The 14,798-nt window shown below is 38.2% G+C and overlaps 1 protein-coding gene across 1 annotated transcript in view; it reads left to right on the forward strand.

Annotated features, from left to right (window-relative positions):
• KDM5A (lysine demethylase 5A) overlaps nucleotides 1-14,798 on the forward strand; it is a 95,605-nt gene that overhangs the window by 55,091 nt on the left and 25,716 nt on the right. The window contains exons 15-21 of the mRNA XM_043563485.1: nucleotides 1,233-1,414; nucleotides 1,776-1,900; nucleotides 3,026-3,176; nucleotides 4,512-4,626; nucleotides 7,258-7,613; nucleotides 11,762-11,900; nucleotides 14,533-14,712. Of these exons, the coding sequence (XP_043419420.1) occupies nucleotides 1,233-1,414; nucleotides 1,776-1,900; nucleotides 3,026-3,176; nucleotides 4,512-4,626; nucleotides 7,258-7,613; nucleotides 11,762-11,900; nucleotides 14,533-14,712 (1,248 nt within the window). The remainder of the gene's footprint in view (nucleotides 1-1,232; nucleotides 1,415-1,775; nucleotides 1,901-3,025; nucleotides 3,177-4,511; nucleotides 4,627-7,257; nucleotides 7,614-11,761; nucleotides 11,901-14,532; nucleotides 14,713-14,798) is intronic.

The raw sequence follows: 14,798 nt of genomic DNA on the forward strand, positions 1-14,798 counted from the left end.
AAGATTCACCATTCTAGATACTATTAAGAACATCTGTGATACATGGAACAAGGTCCAAATATCAACATGAAAAGAAGTTTGGAAGAAGTTGATTCCAGCTGTGGCAGGAGTGACTTTTAGGGCTTCAAAATCTCAGTGGAGAAGAAAGTGTAGACGTGTTGGAAAGAGCAAGAGAACTGCAATCACAGAAGTGGAGCCTGAGGATGTGACTGAATTGCTGCAATCTTGTGATACAGCTTTAGCAGATGAGGAGTTGCTTCTGATGGATGAGCAAAGAAATTGTTTTCTGGAGATGGAATCTACTCCTGGTGAAGATGCTGTGAAGATTATTGAAATGACGACAAAGGATTTAGAATATTATGTAAACTTAGTCGATAAAGCCGTGGCAGTGTTTGAGAGGATGGACTCATATTTTGAAAGAAGTCCTAATTGTGAATAACATGCTGTCAAATAGCATCATATGCTAAGAGAAGTCACACGTGAAAGAGACAATTGATGTGACTCCATTGTTTTAAGAAATTATAACAGCCACTCCAATCTTAAGCAACCACCACCCTGATCAGTTAACAGTCTGATGAACATCGAGGCAAGACCCTCCATCAGCAAAAAGATTATAACCTCCTGAAAGCTTAGATGATGTTGAGCATTTTTTAGCAGCAAAGGGTTTTTTAATTAAGGTGTGTAAATTGCTTTTTCAGACACAATACTATTGTACGCTTAATGGACTACAGTATGGTGTAAATATAACTTATATATATGCTGAGAAACCAGAAAATTTATTTGACTTGTTCTGTTGTGATAGTTGTTTTATTGCCATGGTCTGGAACCAAACCCACAGTATCTCTGAAGTGTGCTTATACATTGGTGGAGACTCATGAAGTAAGTTCTTGTGGTATGGTCCCATTTCAGGTTTAACCTGTGTCATTAATGGGGCATCATTTTTCCTTGTTCTGCAATAATTTGAATATCACAACTCTTGATCATCTTATCCTTTGATCAGATTTCTCTAAGGACTCTTTTCCTATGAACTTTTGAATAATTAGGAAAGATTCATTTTTGAATAATTAGGAATGATTAATTTTGGAAAGTATTTTGATGATGTGTCATTGTACCTCCCATGTTTATATCTTAAGTCAGAGATTTACCTGTAAGAAAAAAATTTAATAACTTGAAGGTCTTTGATGCTTGAGAGACTAGAAAGATTTGATGTAGTGACATGAATTGTATTTCAGGGTGTCCTGATGTCGGAAGAAGAGGTGTTTGAACTTGTTCCTGATGATGAGCGACAGTGTTCAGCGTGCAGAACCACATGTTTTCTCTCTGCTCTGACATGCTCCTGTAATCCTGAGCGGCTTGTGTGTCTCTACCATCCAGCTGATCTGTGCCCCTGCCCCATGCAGAAGAAGTGTCTTAGGTATCCATAAGTTTCTTGTAAAACTTGTTAATTCTTTGAAAACCAAGGGCATTGTTCTTTGTAATTTCCCTTCCCCATGTGTAGACTGGTGACTTTTCCTTGTCTCTCTGCCTCCCTGCTGTGGACCAGTCCTTTAAAGTTGGCTCTAAACTTGGCAACTGAAGTTATTTTTTTTATCAGTTGATTTCATATGTTCCCTGTCTCTCCCTGCATTAAACCTCTATGGACAACTTTGATTTTTTTAAGACCCCATTCACCTCATCATTGTATTAAACTGATTATGTTTAAAATTTATTTTCAAGTTATTGTTGGATTTTCAAGTTTTTATTTCTGTGTTTTGTTTGTTTCTCTTTGTTTTTAGATACCGCTATCCATTAGAGGACCTCCCTTCTCTGCTATATGGTGTGAAAGTCAGGGCACAATCTTATGACACTTGGGTCAGCCGTGTTACAGAAGCATTATCTGCCAACTTCAACCACAAGAAAGGTTAAGTATCCTCCTTTTGTATGCATACACTGAAATTACTGTCACATTGAAAGAGGCCTTGTGGGGCGCCTGGGTGGCTTGGTCGGTTAAGCGTCTGACTTCGGCTCAGGTCATGATCTCACGGTCCGTGAGTTCGAGCCATACGTTGGGCTCTGTGCTGACAGCTCAGAGCCTGGAGCCTGTTTGGGATTCTGTGTCTCCCTCTCTTTCTGCTCCTCCCCTGTTCATGCTCTGTCTCTCTCTGTCTCAAAAATAAATAAACATTAAAAAAAAAAATTAAGGGGCGCCTGGGTGGCGCAGTGGGTTAAGCGTCCGACTTCAGCCAGGTCACCATCTCGCGGTCCGTGAGTTCGAGCCCCACGTCAGGCTCTGGGTTGATGGCTCGGAGCCTGGAGCCTGTTTCCGATTCTGTGTCTCCCTCTCTCTCTGCCCCTCCCCCGTTCCTGCTCTGTCTCTCTCTGTCCCAAAAAAAATAAATAAACGTTGAAAAAAAATTAAAAAAAAAAAAAAAAGAAAGAGGCCTTGTTTTGTTTTATGTGTTTTTCTATTAAGGAAAAATCTTAGGCTTCATTTAAGATTTGAGACTAATGGATTGGTTGACTGACTTAAGATTTAGTTTTCTATTTGAGAATCTTCTCTTACATCAAAAGTTAATATAAAATGGGACAGATGGCTAACTGGCAATAGATATGTATTTTGGGGACCCATTGTGACCAGTGGACTAACACTGAAGGCTAATTAAGAACAAGGAATTGCAGGGGCAGCTGGGTGGCTCAGTCAGTTAAGTGTCTAGACATTGCTTGGGATTCTCTGTCTCTCCCTCTCTCTTTGCCCCTCCCCTGCTTGCGTGCGTGCTCGCTCTCTCTCTCTCTCTCTGTCTCTCTCAAAATAAATAAATAAAACATTAAAAAAAAAAAAAGAACGAGGAACTAACCTTACCTGAGAGAAATCATCCATAAGGATTAGGAATGAGCATCTGCTCATAAGCTTTTAATTGCATTGGTGAGATTTTCCCAGCTGCGATGATTCTTCTGATAGGTTGAGGACTAACTTGAGAGGGGTTGGTTAACATTTTTAAATGGCTTTTTATGTGTGTGGTTATAGCATACGGTTTTATTCTTACAGATTTGATTGAATTACGAGTAATGCTGGAAGATGCTGAGGATAGGAAATACCCAGAGAATGATCTCTTTAGAAAGCTCAGGGATGCTGTAAAAGAAGCGGAGACCTGTGCCTCTGTGGCTCAGCTGCTTCTCAGCAAAAAGCAGAAGCACAGGTAAGACTATGAAGAAGAGTTGGGTTCCCCAGTGGTTTCTTGTGGGTTTTTTGGTCTTGTTTGTTTTTCTTTCAGAGTAGAAGCCAGAATTTTAACTGGCTCACAAGGCCCTCTATTTAATCTTTGATCTCTTGTGGCCATTTCCCTTTCTCCTCCAGTCATGTCCCAGTCTTAAACCCCTACTACTCTCCCTTCTTTCTTGTTTCACTCTGCAGTCTTCTTCCCCTTTCTGCTTTTTCTACACACTGGGCACGGTTCTCCTTAGGGCCTTCACAGGCCTTCCCTGCTATCCAGGTGGCTTGTCCCTCACTTCTTTCAGGTCTTTTTCAGATGACACATTCTTGAAGAAACTTGCTCTGACAACCTTTATAAAATTGCAACCTTTTTATTCTTTTTTCCTGTTTTGTTTTTCTCCTAGCCCAGTCACCTCCTGATATACTAATTCATTATCTCTTCTACTGTTTCCCAGGCCCACTAGAACATGTGTGAGACTAGGATGTTGGAGATTTTTTATTCTTTTTTTCATTGCTTTATTTCTTGTGCTTAGCACAATGCCTGGCACATAATAGGTGTGCAATAAATATTTGTAAATAAATAAATGATACTACATGCTGAAGGCAGGTGGCAGCAAAGAGTAACCTTGATGGATACAGGAGAGGCTGTTATTAAGGAGTGTAGAAGTATGCGCCCTTGATTGAATGTCATTTGTATGTGTTAAATTTTCTGTGGTATTGTTTTGTATTCATTCCAACACATTCCTGGTATCTGAACAGGTTCTTCTGTAGCACTTCACATTGGGTTTTAAAATTACTTTGTATATTTTTTATTTATCATTTTATTAGAGAATCTTTCTTAAAGATGTTGGTCAGTGAATCTTCAGCTGTCATTGGGTCACTAACCCTCTCGGAGAATCTGGCAAAAGCTTAGAGACCCTTTTCTTAGAAAAATGCACATACACATACAGTTCTGAATATGTTTCAGAGGGTTTATTATCTCCTAAGTTAAAGGTGCCCTTGTTCCACATTTTAAGCTTTTGAGGTAGAAGATTTAGTTTTATTAATGAACATAATATTTTGATCTGAGGAATTGATTAACTGTTTGAAATGTTTAACACTTGTAAGATTGGAGGAACTACAACTTGGAGTATTGAATCTTTGAGCCATTAACTAAAGAGGTAAATACCTGATTTGGAGGTGATCAGCATTACAGTGGAACCTCTCAAACACTCATATTCTGGGGTTGCTTGGGTTAGAATTCTAGAGAGACTAGAAGCCCCTTTGATATCAGATGACTATGAATTTTTCTTACTTATGTCTCAATATTATTTCACATCAGGCAGAGCCCAGATAGTGGGAGGACTCGGACCAAACTGACAGTGGAAGAATTGAAGGCCTTTGTCCAACAACTTTTTAGTCTTCCATGTGTCATCAGCCAAGCTCGACAAGTAAAGGTGGAGTATTATGTTTCTTTTCTTGGGTAATAACCTTTGTAGTATGGGTTTCTGTTTTGGGCAGATAAAATACTGTGTCTAGACTAGTTTTTTGTTCCGTTTCTCTTACTGCTGACAGTAAGAATCCTTTGGTTTAGGGGCACCTGGGTGGCTCAGTCAGTTAGGCATTCAACTCTTGGTTTCTGCTCAGGTCATGATCTCATGGTCGATGGGTTTGAGCCCCACATCGGGCTCTGTGCTGACAGTTCAGACCCTGCTTGGGATTCTCTCTCTCCCTCTTTCTCTGCCCTCCCCTGCTTTCTCTCTCTCTCTCTCTCTCTCTCTCTCATTCTCTCTCTCTCTCTCTCTCTCTCTCTCTCTCAAAATAAATAAATAAACTTAAAAAAAAAAAGAATTCCTTGGTTTAGTTCTTAGTCTTTAATACTCCCTTTAAGATTCTGGAACCAAGAGTAATTAGTTTAGAATTTTTTTCTGTTTTAATTTTAGATCAGAATCCCTATCTGGCATAGATAAAATTGAAATGCAAGAAAATCATTAAAAGAATCTAAATATTTCAGTAAGTTATTAGTTCATGAGCTTTTAAAAATATGAGCTCTGAAATTACTAGAGTCCTGATGGTTTCTTGAATTTGTAAAATCTAAAAAGTATATATCAAATACATTAATTTGTGTAGTTAGTATTCCTTTGATAGTTCATGGTGGTGGTTTGTGATTTTGCCATGGGCAGGATATCTGAAATGGTTTTTATCAAGGTTGTCAGCTTGTGAAATCTAGTATCAGTTGTGTTTTTGCTTTATTCCTTGTTGTGGGAGCATTTTGATAGTTGACCACACTTTCCTATCTGAGAGACTTTCTTCTCTAAACATCTGTGACATCACACTCTCTGGTTTTCTAGGTTATTCACAGTTCCTTCTCTTTAGCCTTCTTTGCTGTTTGTTTTCTCCTTGGCTTGACTTCTAATTGTGGAGTATGTTCGGAGCCTCAGCCCTTTCTTTAGTCTAGGTCTTGACATCTTACTTGTTTAGTGACATTAAACAAATCTGATCTGATTCCCAGATCACCAGTTCTTAGTGCCTTTGTTCTTTTCTACAGGCTTGTATGTCCAGTGGCATACTCTCCATATCCCTTTGGCAGACTGAAGTAATCTTAAAAGCCTTTTAATGAGTCAAAATCCTTGATTCCTTTATTTCCCTTATTACCCTACAACCAGTCTCTAAACAAGTGCTGTTTTTATCTTCAAAATGTATCCCAGAGTGAACCATTTATCATCATGACCATTGCTTAAACTGCTCTGAACCACTAGATTCTAGACCTTAGGTTACTGTAATAGCCTCTTAACTCACCTCCTTTCTTCTTCTCTTGTCCTTGATAGTTGATTTTTTATTTGGTAGCCAGAATGATTGTGTAAAATATAAATCAAATCATATCATTTATTTGTGGTAGAATTCTCCAGTGCTTCCTCAAAGCCATTAGAATGAAATCTAAATTCATAATCTACAGGGCACTGTGTAATCTGACCTCTGCTTATTTTTAAACTACATTCTCCACTTTGCTTCTCATCACCCACTCATCCAGATGAGCAAGACAGCAAGCTCATTTCTCTTTAAGAGCTTTTGCAGTTATTACTTGCCCTGCCTGAACTGCTCTTCTTCCAGATCTTCTTATAGTTCCCACTTCTGTCTCCTTATTTTAGTGTCAGTTTATCTGTTTTCTGTGACCACCATTGCAATGTAGTATGCCCTCCTCCTCTGGTCATTCTCTATTGTGTTCTATTTTGTTCTCATAGCATTTAAAACTAACTGAAACATTTCATTCATGTATTCAGTGTCAGGCTATTTAGATTAAAATGCGTTCCTTGAAGACAAAGGACTGTATGTTTTAATATTGTGCACTTAAAACAGTGGCTATATCTAAGTCTGCAGTCTTTAAATATTTTTTGAATTGGAGCGCCTCCGTGGCTCAGGGTTAAGTGTCTGACTTTGGCTCAGGTCATGATCTTGCGACTCGTGAGTTTGAGCCCCACATCAGGTTCTGTGCTGCCAGCTTCAGAGTCTCTGTCTCCCTCTCGCTCTGCCCCTCCCCCGCTCATGCTCGCTCGCTCTCTCTCTCTCTCTCTCTCTTTCAAGAATACACATTTAAAAAAAATTAAAAATTTTTTTTGAATGAGTCGTATTTTAAAAGGAAGAAGGTAAGTAATTACAGAGAAGCATATTTATGATATTTACGTTTTTTACTATCGTATCTATTTGGTGCTATAATGGTGAGATTATTAGATAATCTAGAGTTTGTTAGTTTGCCTGAGCTATATTCCATACTCATTTTGTATCTTTTATTTTTTATTTCCTTAAAAAAAATTTTTTTTCCATTTATTGATTTTTTGAGTGACAGAATGAGACAAAATGAAAGTGGGGGAGGGGTAGAGAGAGAGGGAGACACAGGATCGGAAGCAGGCTCCAAGCTCTGAGCTGTCAGTGCAGAGCCTGACATGGGGCTTGAACCCACAGACCGTGAAATCGTGACCTGAGCCAAAGTCGGACGCTCAACTGACTGAGCCACCCAGGCGCCCTCATTTTGTATCTTTTAAATTTGGTTGTGGTTTTTTTTTTTTTTTTTTTTTTTTTTACTTTTTCAGAATCTCTTGGATGATGTGGAAGAGTTTCATGAACGTGCTCAAGAGGCCATGATGGATGAAACCCCAGATTCTTCCAAACTCCAAATGTTGATAGACATGGGTTCTAGTCTCTATGTGGAGCTACCTGAATTAGCCCGACTAAAGCAAGAGCTACAGCAGGCTCGATGGTTGGATGAAGTAAGACTGACCCTGTCAGATCCACAGCAGGTCACTTTGGATGTCATGAAGAAACTGATAGACTCTGGGGTGGGGTTGGCACCCCACCATGCTGTGGAGAAGGCAATGGCTGAACTACAGGAGCTCCTTACAGTCTCTGAGCGGTGGGAAGAAAAGGCTAAGGTCTGCCTGCAGGCAAGGTGAACACATACATTGATGACTGTTGCCTCTTTAGTAATGAAGTCAGAGTAGAACCGAAGGAGGAACATAAGGTTCTATTTCATTAAATATTTAATTAGATGTTTTGTGCCTTCCCTGATCAATCACTAAGTTATCGAATAGGTCTGCACATAAACAGTTTTCAAATATTGTGTGCACTCTAGTGCAGAGTACTTTGCTAGGTACTTTAGGTGATACAGAGTAGTATTTTGTTTAGAACTTTCCATTACCTATGCTGTATTTCAGAGCTAAGAAATGTAAAGCTCACCACCATATGTTACTGTTAACTGAGAGGTACAGAAAAATGCAGCAGGAGTTTAGAGGAGAGGTCAGTGTTAGTTTGGGTGCTCAGAAGAGAAGCTGGAGAGAAAAGAAAGAACTTAGGTAGAGACTTGAAGCACGAGTGCGATTGAAGCGGAAGGGAGGTAGGAGAAATGTCATAAGCTAAATTGTGTTTTGGTGACAAAAGTTAAATGGGCTTCCCTGGAGTAGAGGATTTATGCAGGAAAGTAGTGGGAAAGAGAAAGAAGGGGAAGAAAACGTTAAGTTGCATTAGCATTGGCACCCCATTGGATTTGTGAGATTTCAGTAAAGCATTCATCATATTTGTGTATCAACTAATTTCATAATTATGTAAGAACTAATGTCCTTTATTAAAGTATTTCTTCAGCTAAAGTTGATACACAATTTCTCGTGTGAGGATGAGGAACCTGGGATACTTAGATCACATAGTTCTTAACACAGCTCAAACTTGAAGCCTTTTCCACTTCATTCCAAAGTCTTCATGTACTTAACTACTTTGCCAGCTACTTATTTTGAATGCAGATGATAGGAAAAGCCTTAGATGATTTAATGAATAATGACCACAGTTTTGTTTTGCCAAGAAAAGGCTGCATGTATTTTTGCTGGATATTTTGCTCTCCAGATGCCATGGAGAATACATACTAAAATGTATCCATAGCTTTTTTTCCTTTGAAACTATTCAGTGTCTTCAGATTCATGACAATTCCAGGAGCATATTAAATGGGAAAAACTAAATAACTGTGGAATGCAAAACTATAAGTTGGTATACCTGATGCAACTTACCGTAGTCTACAGAATGAAAATTTGGCGGTAGTAATACGTGAAAACTTTTTCTCTCATTTTTCTACATTTAATCAGTCACCAAGTTTTAGTGAGTTTGCCTCCAAAATGTCTTTCGAATCTGTCTTCACTGTCACTGACCTAGTTACAGTACTCTTGTATTTTCCCTTAATCTTTGCAATTCAGTAAGTATTTGTGGAGTAGCTGCTACATGCCAGGCACTGTTTCTCAGTGCTATAGAGACAGTAGGGAAAAGCACACAGAGTCCCTGCTCTAAAATAGAGCCAACATTCTAGTGGGGAGAGCCAAGAGACAGGTGAATAAGTGAGTGTATGAATGGATGAGTAAATTTCAGGTAATTAGTGTCATGAAGAAAATAAAATTAGAAAATAGAGGGTGATGGAGTTTGGGGATAGTGGGAAGAAGAATCTTTTGTTTTCTTCTGTCAAGATTATCTTTTTGGGGTTTTGTTGTAGTTGTTTGTTTGTTTTTAAATATAATTTATTGTCAAGTTAGCTAATATACAGTGTTTGCAGTGTGCTCTTGGCTTCGGGGGTAGATTCCCTATGATTCATTGCTTAGATACGACACCCGGGGCTCATCCCAACAAGTGCCTTTCTCAGTGCCCATCACCCATTTCCCTTCTCCCCCAATCTCTGCCATCAATCCTCAGTTTGTTTTCTGTATTTAAGAGTCTCTTATGGTTTGCCTCCCTCCCTCTCTGAAACTATTTTTTCCCCTCCCTTCCCCCATGGTCTTAAGTTTCCCAAGTTCCACATATGAGTGAAAACATATGAAATCTTTCTCTGAATGACTTATTTCATTTAGCATAATATCCTCCAGTTCCATCTACATTGTTGTAAATGGCATGATTTCATTCTTCCTCATTGCCAAGTAGTATTCCATTGTATATGTAAACCACATCTTCTGAATGGATAAAGTTATCTTTTTGAAACACATCTATAATATTCTTCACGTCTTAGCATTGATTGATTACTGACCATTATTTTCTCAATACCCTTCTTCGCTTTTGGCCTTTTTTCCCCTGCCTCTTAAATAAAAGCTTTCCTCAAGATTCTGGTGTAGACCACTTCTGTTTTTCACTGTATACATCTCCCTGGAAATTTCATCTAATTTCTTGGCTCCATTTGTCCTCTTTATACTGATTAACTCCAAAATCTCATGTATAACAGATATATTTCATAGATATCATCTACTTATTAGATAATTCCATTGGATGTCCTATTGGTACCTCAGATTCCCCAAATCCAAAATTGGGTTCATTCATACATAAGCCAGTACTTTGGAAATTAACTTTAACCTTTCCTTTCCATTTCCTTACCCTCAAACTCAGTTAACTACCAAGTCATGTTGATAATATTTCCTCAATGTTTCTCACTTTCATTCTTCTTTTGGGTGCTGTCATAGCTGGCCTAAATCATAGCAACAGGTTCTGTGACCTCAGTGACCTCACTCTTCTCTAACCCATTCTCTACATTGCAACTCGTATTTTCCTAAAATATAGGTATGGCTTTTTGACTGTCTTGTTTAAAGCCCTTCAGTGTTTCCCATTCTCTTTGGGATGAAATTTAGACTCCTTAACCTGATTCATAAGGCCATCTGTAATTTAGCCTCTTGCTTTAGGATCTAGCCTCATCCCTTGCCTATCTTCTTTGCATTCTGTGTTCCAAACATAGTGATCCCCACTTGCTTTCTTCAGACATGCCATGTTCTTTCTTGTTTCTGGACCTTTGCACATGCTTATTTTGTTTTCCTGTGGAACATTCTTCCCTTCTGCCCAGCCCCTGTGGTATACCCCTACCCTGCCTCTGGTCCCAGCTTTCCTGACTCACTCCTATTAAAAAAGGATAAGAAACTTTAGAGGTCACTTCTGGGAAGCCTTCCTTCACCTGCCAAGTCAGTTTAGGTCCTCCGACTATATATTCTGATAGCATCTTACAGTGCATCATAACTGTGTATTAATAATCCCCCTCCACCACAAGATTGAAAAGTTTCATGAGCATATAGTAGGATTTCTATATGATGAAACTATTCCCACCCTCAGTAGCTTCCTGTTGCTTTCATAGTGAAATTCATGGCTGTCAAGACCGCTTATATCAGTTTGTATCTATCTTTCCGGTCATGTTCTCCTACTTCCTGCTCTTACTCCTATTCCTGTTTTACCTCCATCCTCATGCCAGCCCCCATGTTAAACTGGGCTACTAACTTAATTTTTTAAATATTTTATTATTATTTTTAAAATAATCTCTACCTCCAACGTGGGGCTTCAACTCATGGCCCTGAGATCAAGAGTTGCATGCTCTACTCATCGAGCCAATTAGGCTGCCCTGGACCACTAACTTATTTTTAAATGTTTCTTCCTGTGTTTGTTCATTATATTCCTGGTTTTTCTTCTTTAACATTCTACTTGATAAAATCAATTCTTTAAGTGCCCCTCAAGGCCCTTCTCAGCTCCCCTAAGCAGAATTAAACACGACATCCCATTTTGATGAGCCTATACTAATTTGTTCTTAGTCCCCAGTACAGGTTTAATTTTTATCTTGTATTCTGATTAGTTGAGGATAAGGTCTATTTTATTCATCTTTTTTGTAACTAGGTATTCTTGAATGCAGTTGAGTTAAATGTATATGGTCAATATTAATGGACTTCTAGACTATTGCTTTTTACGTTGCTATCTAATATGCATTTCTGACAATTTCAGATATTGTGGAGTACTAAAATAGATGCAATTTACTATAGTGAAAAGAGCATGGGATCTGAGACTCATTCTGAATCAGTATTTTGGCTGTGCCGTTCACTGTATTAAATGACTTTGGGGGTAAATAGTTGATTTTTGAGCTAAGGTTTTCTTATTTGTAAATTGGAAATAAAGATAATAGCTGCTTTGCCTTCCTTATAGAATTGTGGTAAGAAGTAAGTAAAATCATGTATATGAAAGTTCTCTGAACATTCTAAAATGTGATTTAAATGTTGGTAGCAGTTTGACTTTTCCTCATGCATCTACCCTATTTTTGTATTTTTTTAGACCAAGGCACAGTGTGGCAAATTTAGAAAGCATAGTGAATGAAGCCAAGAACATTCCAGCCTTTCTACCCAATGTGTTGTCCCTGAAAGAGGCCTTACAAAAGGCTCGAGAATGGACAGCGAAAGTAGAAGCTATTCAGGTAAGGAGCCTCTTGAGTTATCCTACCATTCGGGTAATGCTGTCTCACAGATGAATTCTTTAAGCCTATAATTTTTTAGAATAGAATAACCAAAATAAAATAATGATAGTACTTAAAATTCAATTGTTCTTCCATCTGATTCTATCATTCAAAGTAAATATTACCTATTTAAACGTTAACTTGTTTTGTTGACTCCCTGCTGTGAAAGATGACAGAATTAGCTATTTATTTAACTCTTAGCAATAGGGAGTTTATTCCCTGCTGTATTCTTTGAATCTTTGCCATGTGCACAAATTACTTTAAAATAAGAGGCAGCAAAAAGAAAATGAAATTAATATTTACTGAACCCCATAACACTCATGGTACTATTCTAGTTGTTTGGGAGCAGAAATGTGAGGGAAGGGTGTAAAGGTAGTACCCAGGCCCAGGCCCTCAAAATAGCATATTCTCTAATTAGAAAGACATATACATTTTAATTTAAAACAAACTATAATGAGGTGCCTCAGTGAGTTGAGCATTCAACTCTTGATTTTGGCTCAGGTCATGATCCAGGGTTGCGGGATCAAGCCCTGTGTCAGGCTCCATGCTGAGCGTGAAGCCTGCTGAAGATTCTCTCTCTCCCTCTGCCTCCTTCACCCTACTTACACACTCTCTCTCTCTAAAAGAAAAAAGAAAATTAAAACAGTGAAATAAGGGCTAGAGGTGAAACTGTATTTGAATATATAAAATTCCTCCTGAATTATAAAAACCTGGCAGCATTTTTAGTATTGAGGGTATACCTACTTTTTATTGTAGAACTATATCCAAATAAAAGGAAACCAACTCTACTAAACTTAGGAGAGAACATACTGTAGTTGTCAAGTTCTAATGACTTCTCTTTTACTTTGTTTTAAGTTGATTTTTTCTGGGAGCTGGTTAGCCGCACTTTTTCTATGCTATTTTAAAAATTACCTGTGTTTTCATTAGGGCAGCTCCTCTGTTTCATCTTTAACCTATTTCAGGAAGTTGGTTGTCCTCGAATGTCTGATAACCCTTAGTTGGCTGTTTATTTATGACTGCTGGACCAAGTCTCCAAGTGTAGGTGGCTGCCATGTGTTTCCTCTGTCATTTAGAGGACTTTTCCTCCACTAAGCCCTCCCTTCAGTGGGGAGATGGACTTGTAGATTCTAAGTAAGTGGACAACTTCTGTTGACAGGCAGACTCTTCTTTAAGATACATAGTTTGGGAGCAGGCTCTGTCAAGCCTTAGCCAGGAGATATTCTATAGTCAAACAGCGATAGCTGGGCACAAGGAGTACTAGTAAACATGGTATTTGTCAACCATATCTGTATTCGAGCTTTCTTTTCTTTTCCAGTTTGCTATTCTTTAATCCTAGTCCACAGTGATTTTAATTATACCATTTTAATATCTCTTAGGGCTAGAACCTTCCCATATTCTTTGTAAAAATTGTCTTAAGTTGATGCACCTGGTTGGCTCAGTTGGTGGAGCATGGGACTTTTGATCTTGGGGTTTGTGAGTTCAAGACCCCTGTTGGGAGCTGGAGCCTACTTTAAAGAAAAAGAAATTCACTGAAGTTTCTTGCTTATTTATTTTTCCACATGTTTCAGTGTAACTTTCCAAATGAATTTTTAGGCAAATGAGTCATTTAATAGATAGGAACTAACTCTTTATTAGAATGTCTGTTTAGCACGTAACTATGCCTTTCCTTCATTCAGAGCCTCTGAATAACAATAAATGTTAAGGGTATATATACAGTTTCTTGTAGGAATGGTTACGTGTCCTGTCTGCTTGGAGATTCATCCAATCTTATCACTCAGAATTACTGTAATGGATTACTTGTTAACCCTCTCCCCTCTTGTAATGAATGATTCATTTAGTTAGTAAATGTAAAGCAGTAATAGTTCTAAAAACAATAATGACTTCATTACACATAAATACTGAACCATGTGACTTAGGCAAATATCCATTCTCATCTGTATTTATAGAACATAAAATGGAGGTGGTTATCAGAACTAAAATACTGCTTTGTAGTATTTGGAAAAGTTGAAAGACTGAAATAGGCAAAAGAGATTACTGATGTCCTTTCAGTGGAATACTGGATATTGTCTGGTGAACCCTCCAAGATTATCTCATTGAAGGAGTGTGCGCCTTAGATTTTGTTTGACCAGGCTATCTTACAACTCTGTCGGTTACTAAAAACGATAGTAATACAAATGAATTATGTCCATAGAAAAGCAATTAAGCTTATCTATAATGGAACAATTGATTTCCACATGGTAGAAAAGATGATTGCATTGTCTGGTATGGTATTAAACATCTGTTTCCATCTATTAGCAAATTCCTTGCCTCATTCCTGATCGTATTTATATACATGTTCTTTAGATTATCTGTTGAACTGGTTTTTACATTTTAACTTGTTCTCAATTAATAAAATAAAAAAACTTTGACAACATGAATTTACAGACTTTTTAAAAACGACATTGGCTCTGTTAGTTCAAGAGATACGATTAGGTTTAAAGAATAATATTTAATAAAAAGCTTAACACTAAACTCTTTGTAAGATCTTCCAACCAGTATTGCTAGACTCCATAAGAAAGTGCAAGCTGTGTGAGAGTGTACTTTTGTTTTTCAGAGTGGCAGCAACTATGCTTACTTGGAGCAGTTGGAGAGTTTGTCTGCTAAAGGGCGCCCTATCCCTGTGCGTCTGGACGCATTGCCCCAAGTAGAGTCACAAGTAGCAGCTGCACGGGCATGGAGAGAACGGACGGGGCGGACCTTTCTTAAGAAGAATTCTAGCCATACGTTGTTGCAGGTAAAGAATAGTTGGTAATTTAACACCTGTAGGTAGGAGTTTCATTGGTGAGGGTTGTTTTCAGTTTATCTGGTCATGGTTATATA

This window comes from Prionailurus bengalensis, chromosome B4 (genome assembly GCF_016509475.1).
Source record: "Prionailurus bengalensis isolate Pbe53 chromosome B4, Fcat_Pben_1.1_paternal_pri, whole genome shotgun sequence".
NCBI classification, from domain to species: Eukaryota; Metazoa; Chordata; class Mammalia; order Carnivora; family Felidae; genus Prionailurus; species Prionailurus bengalensis.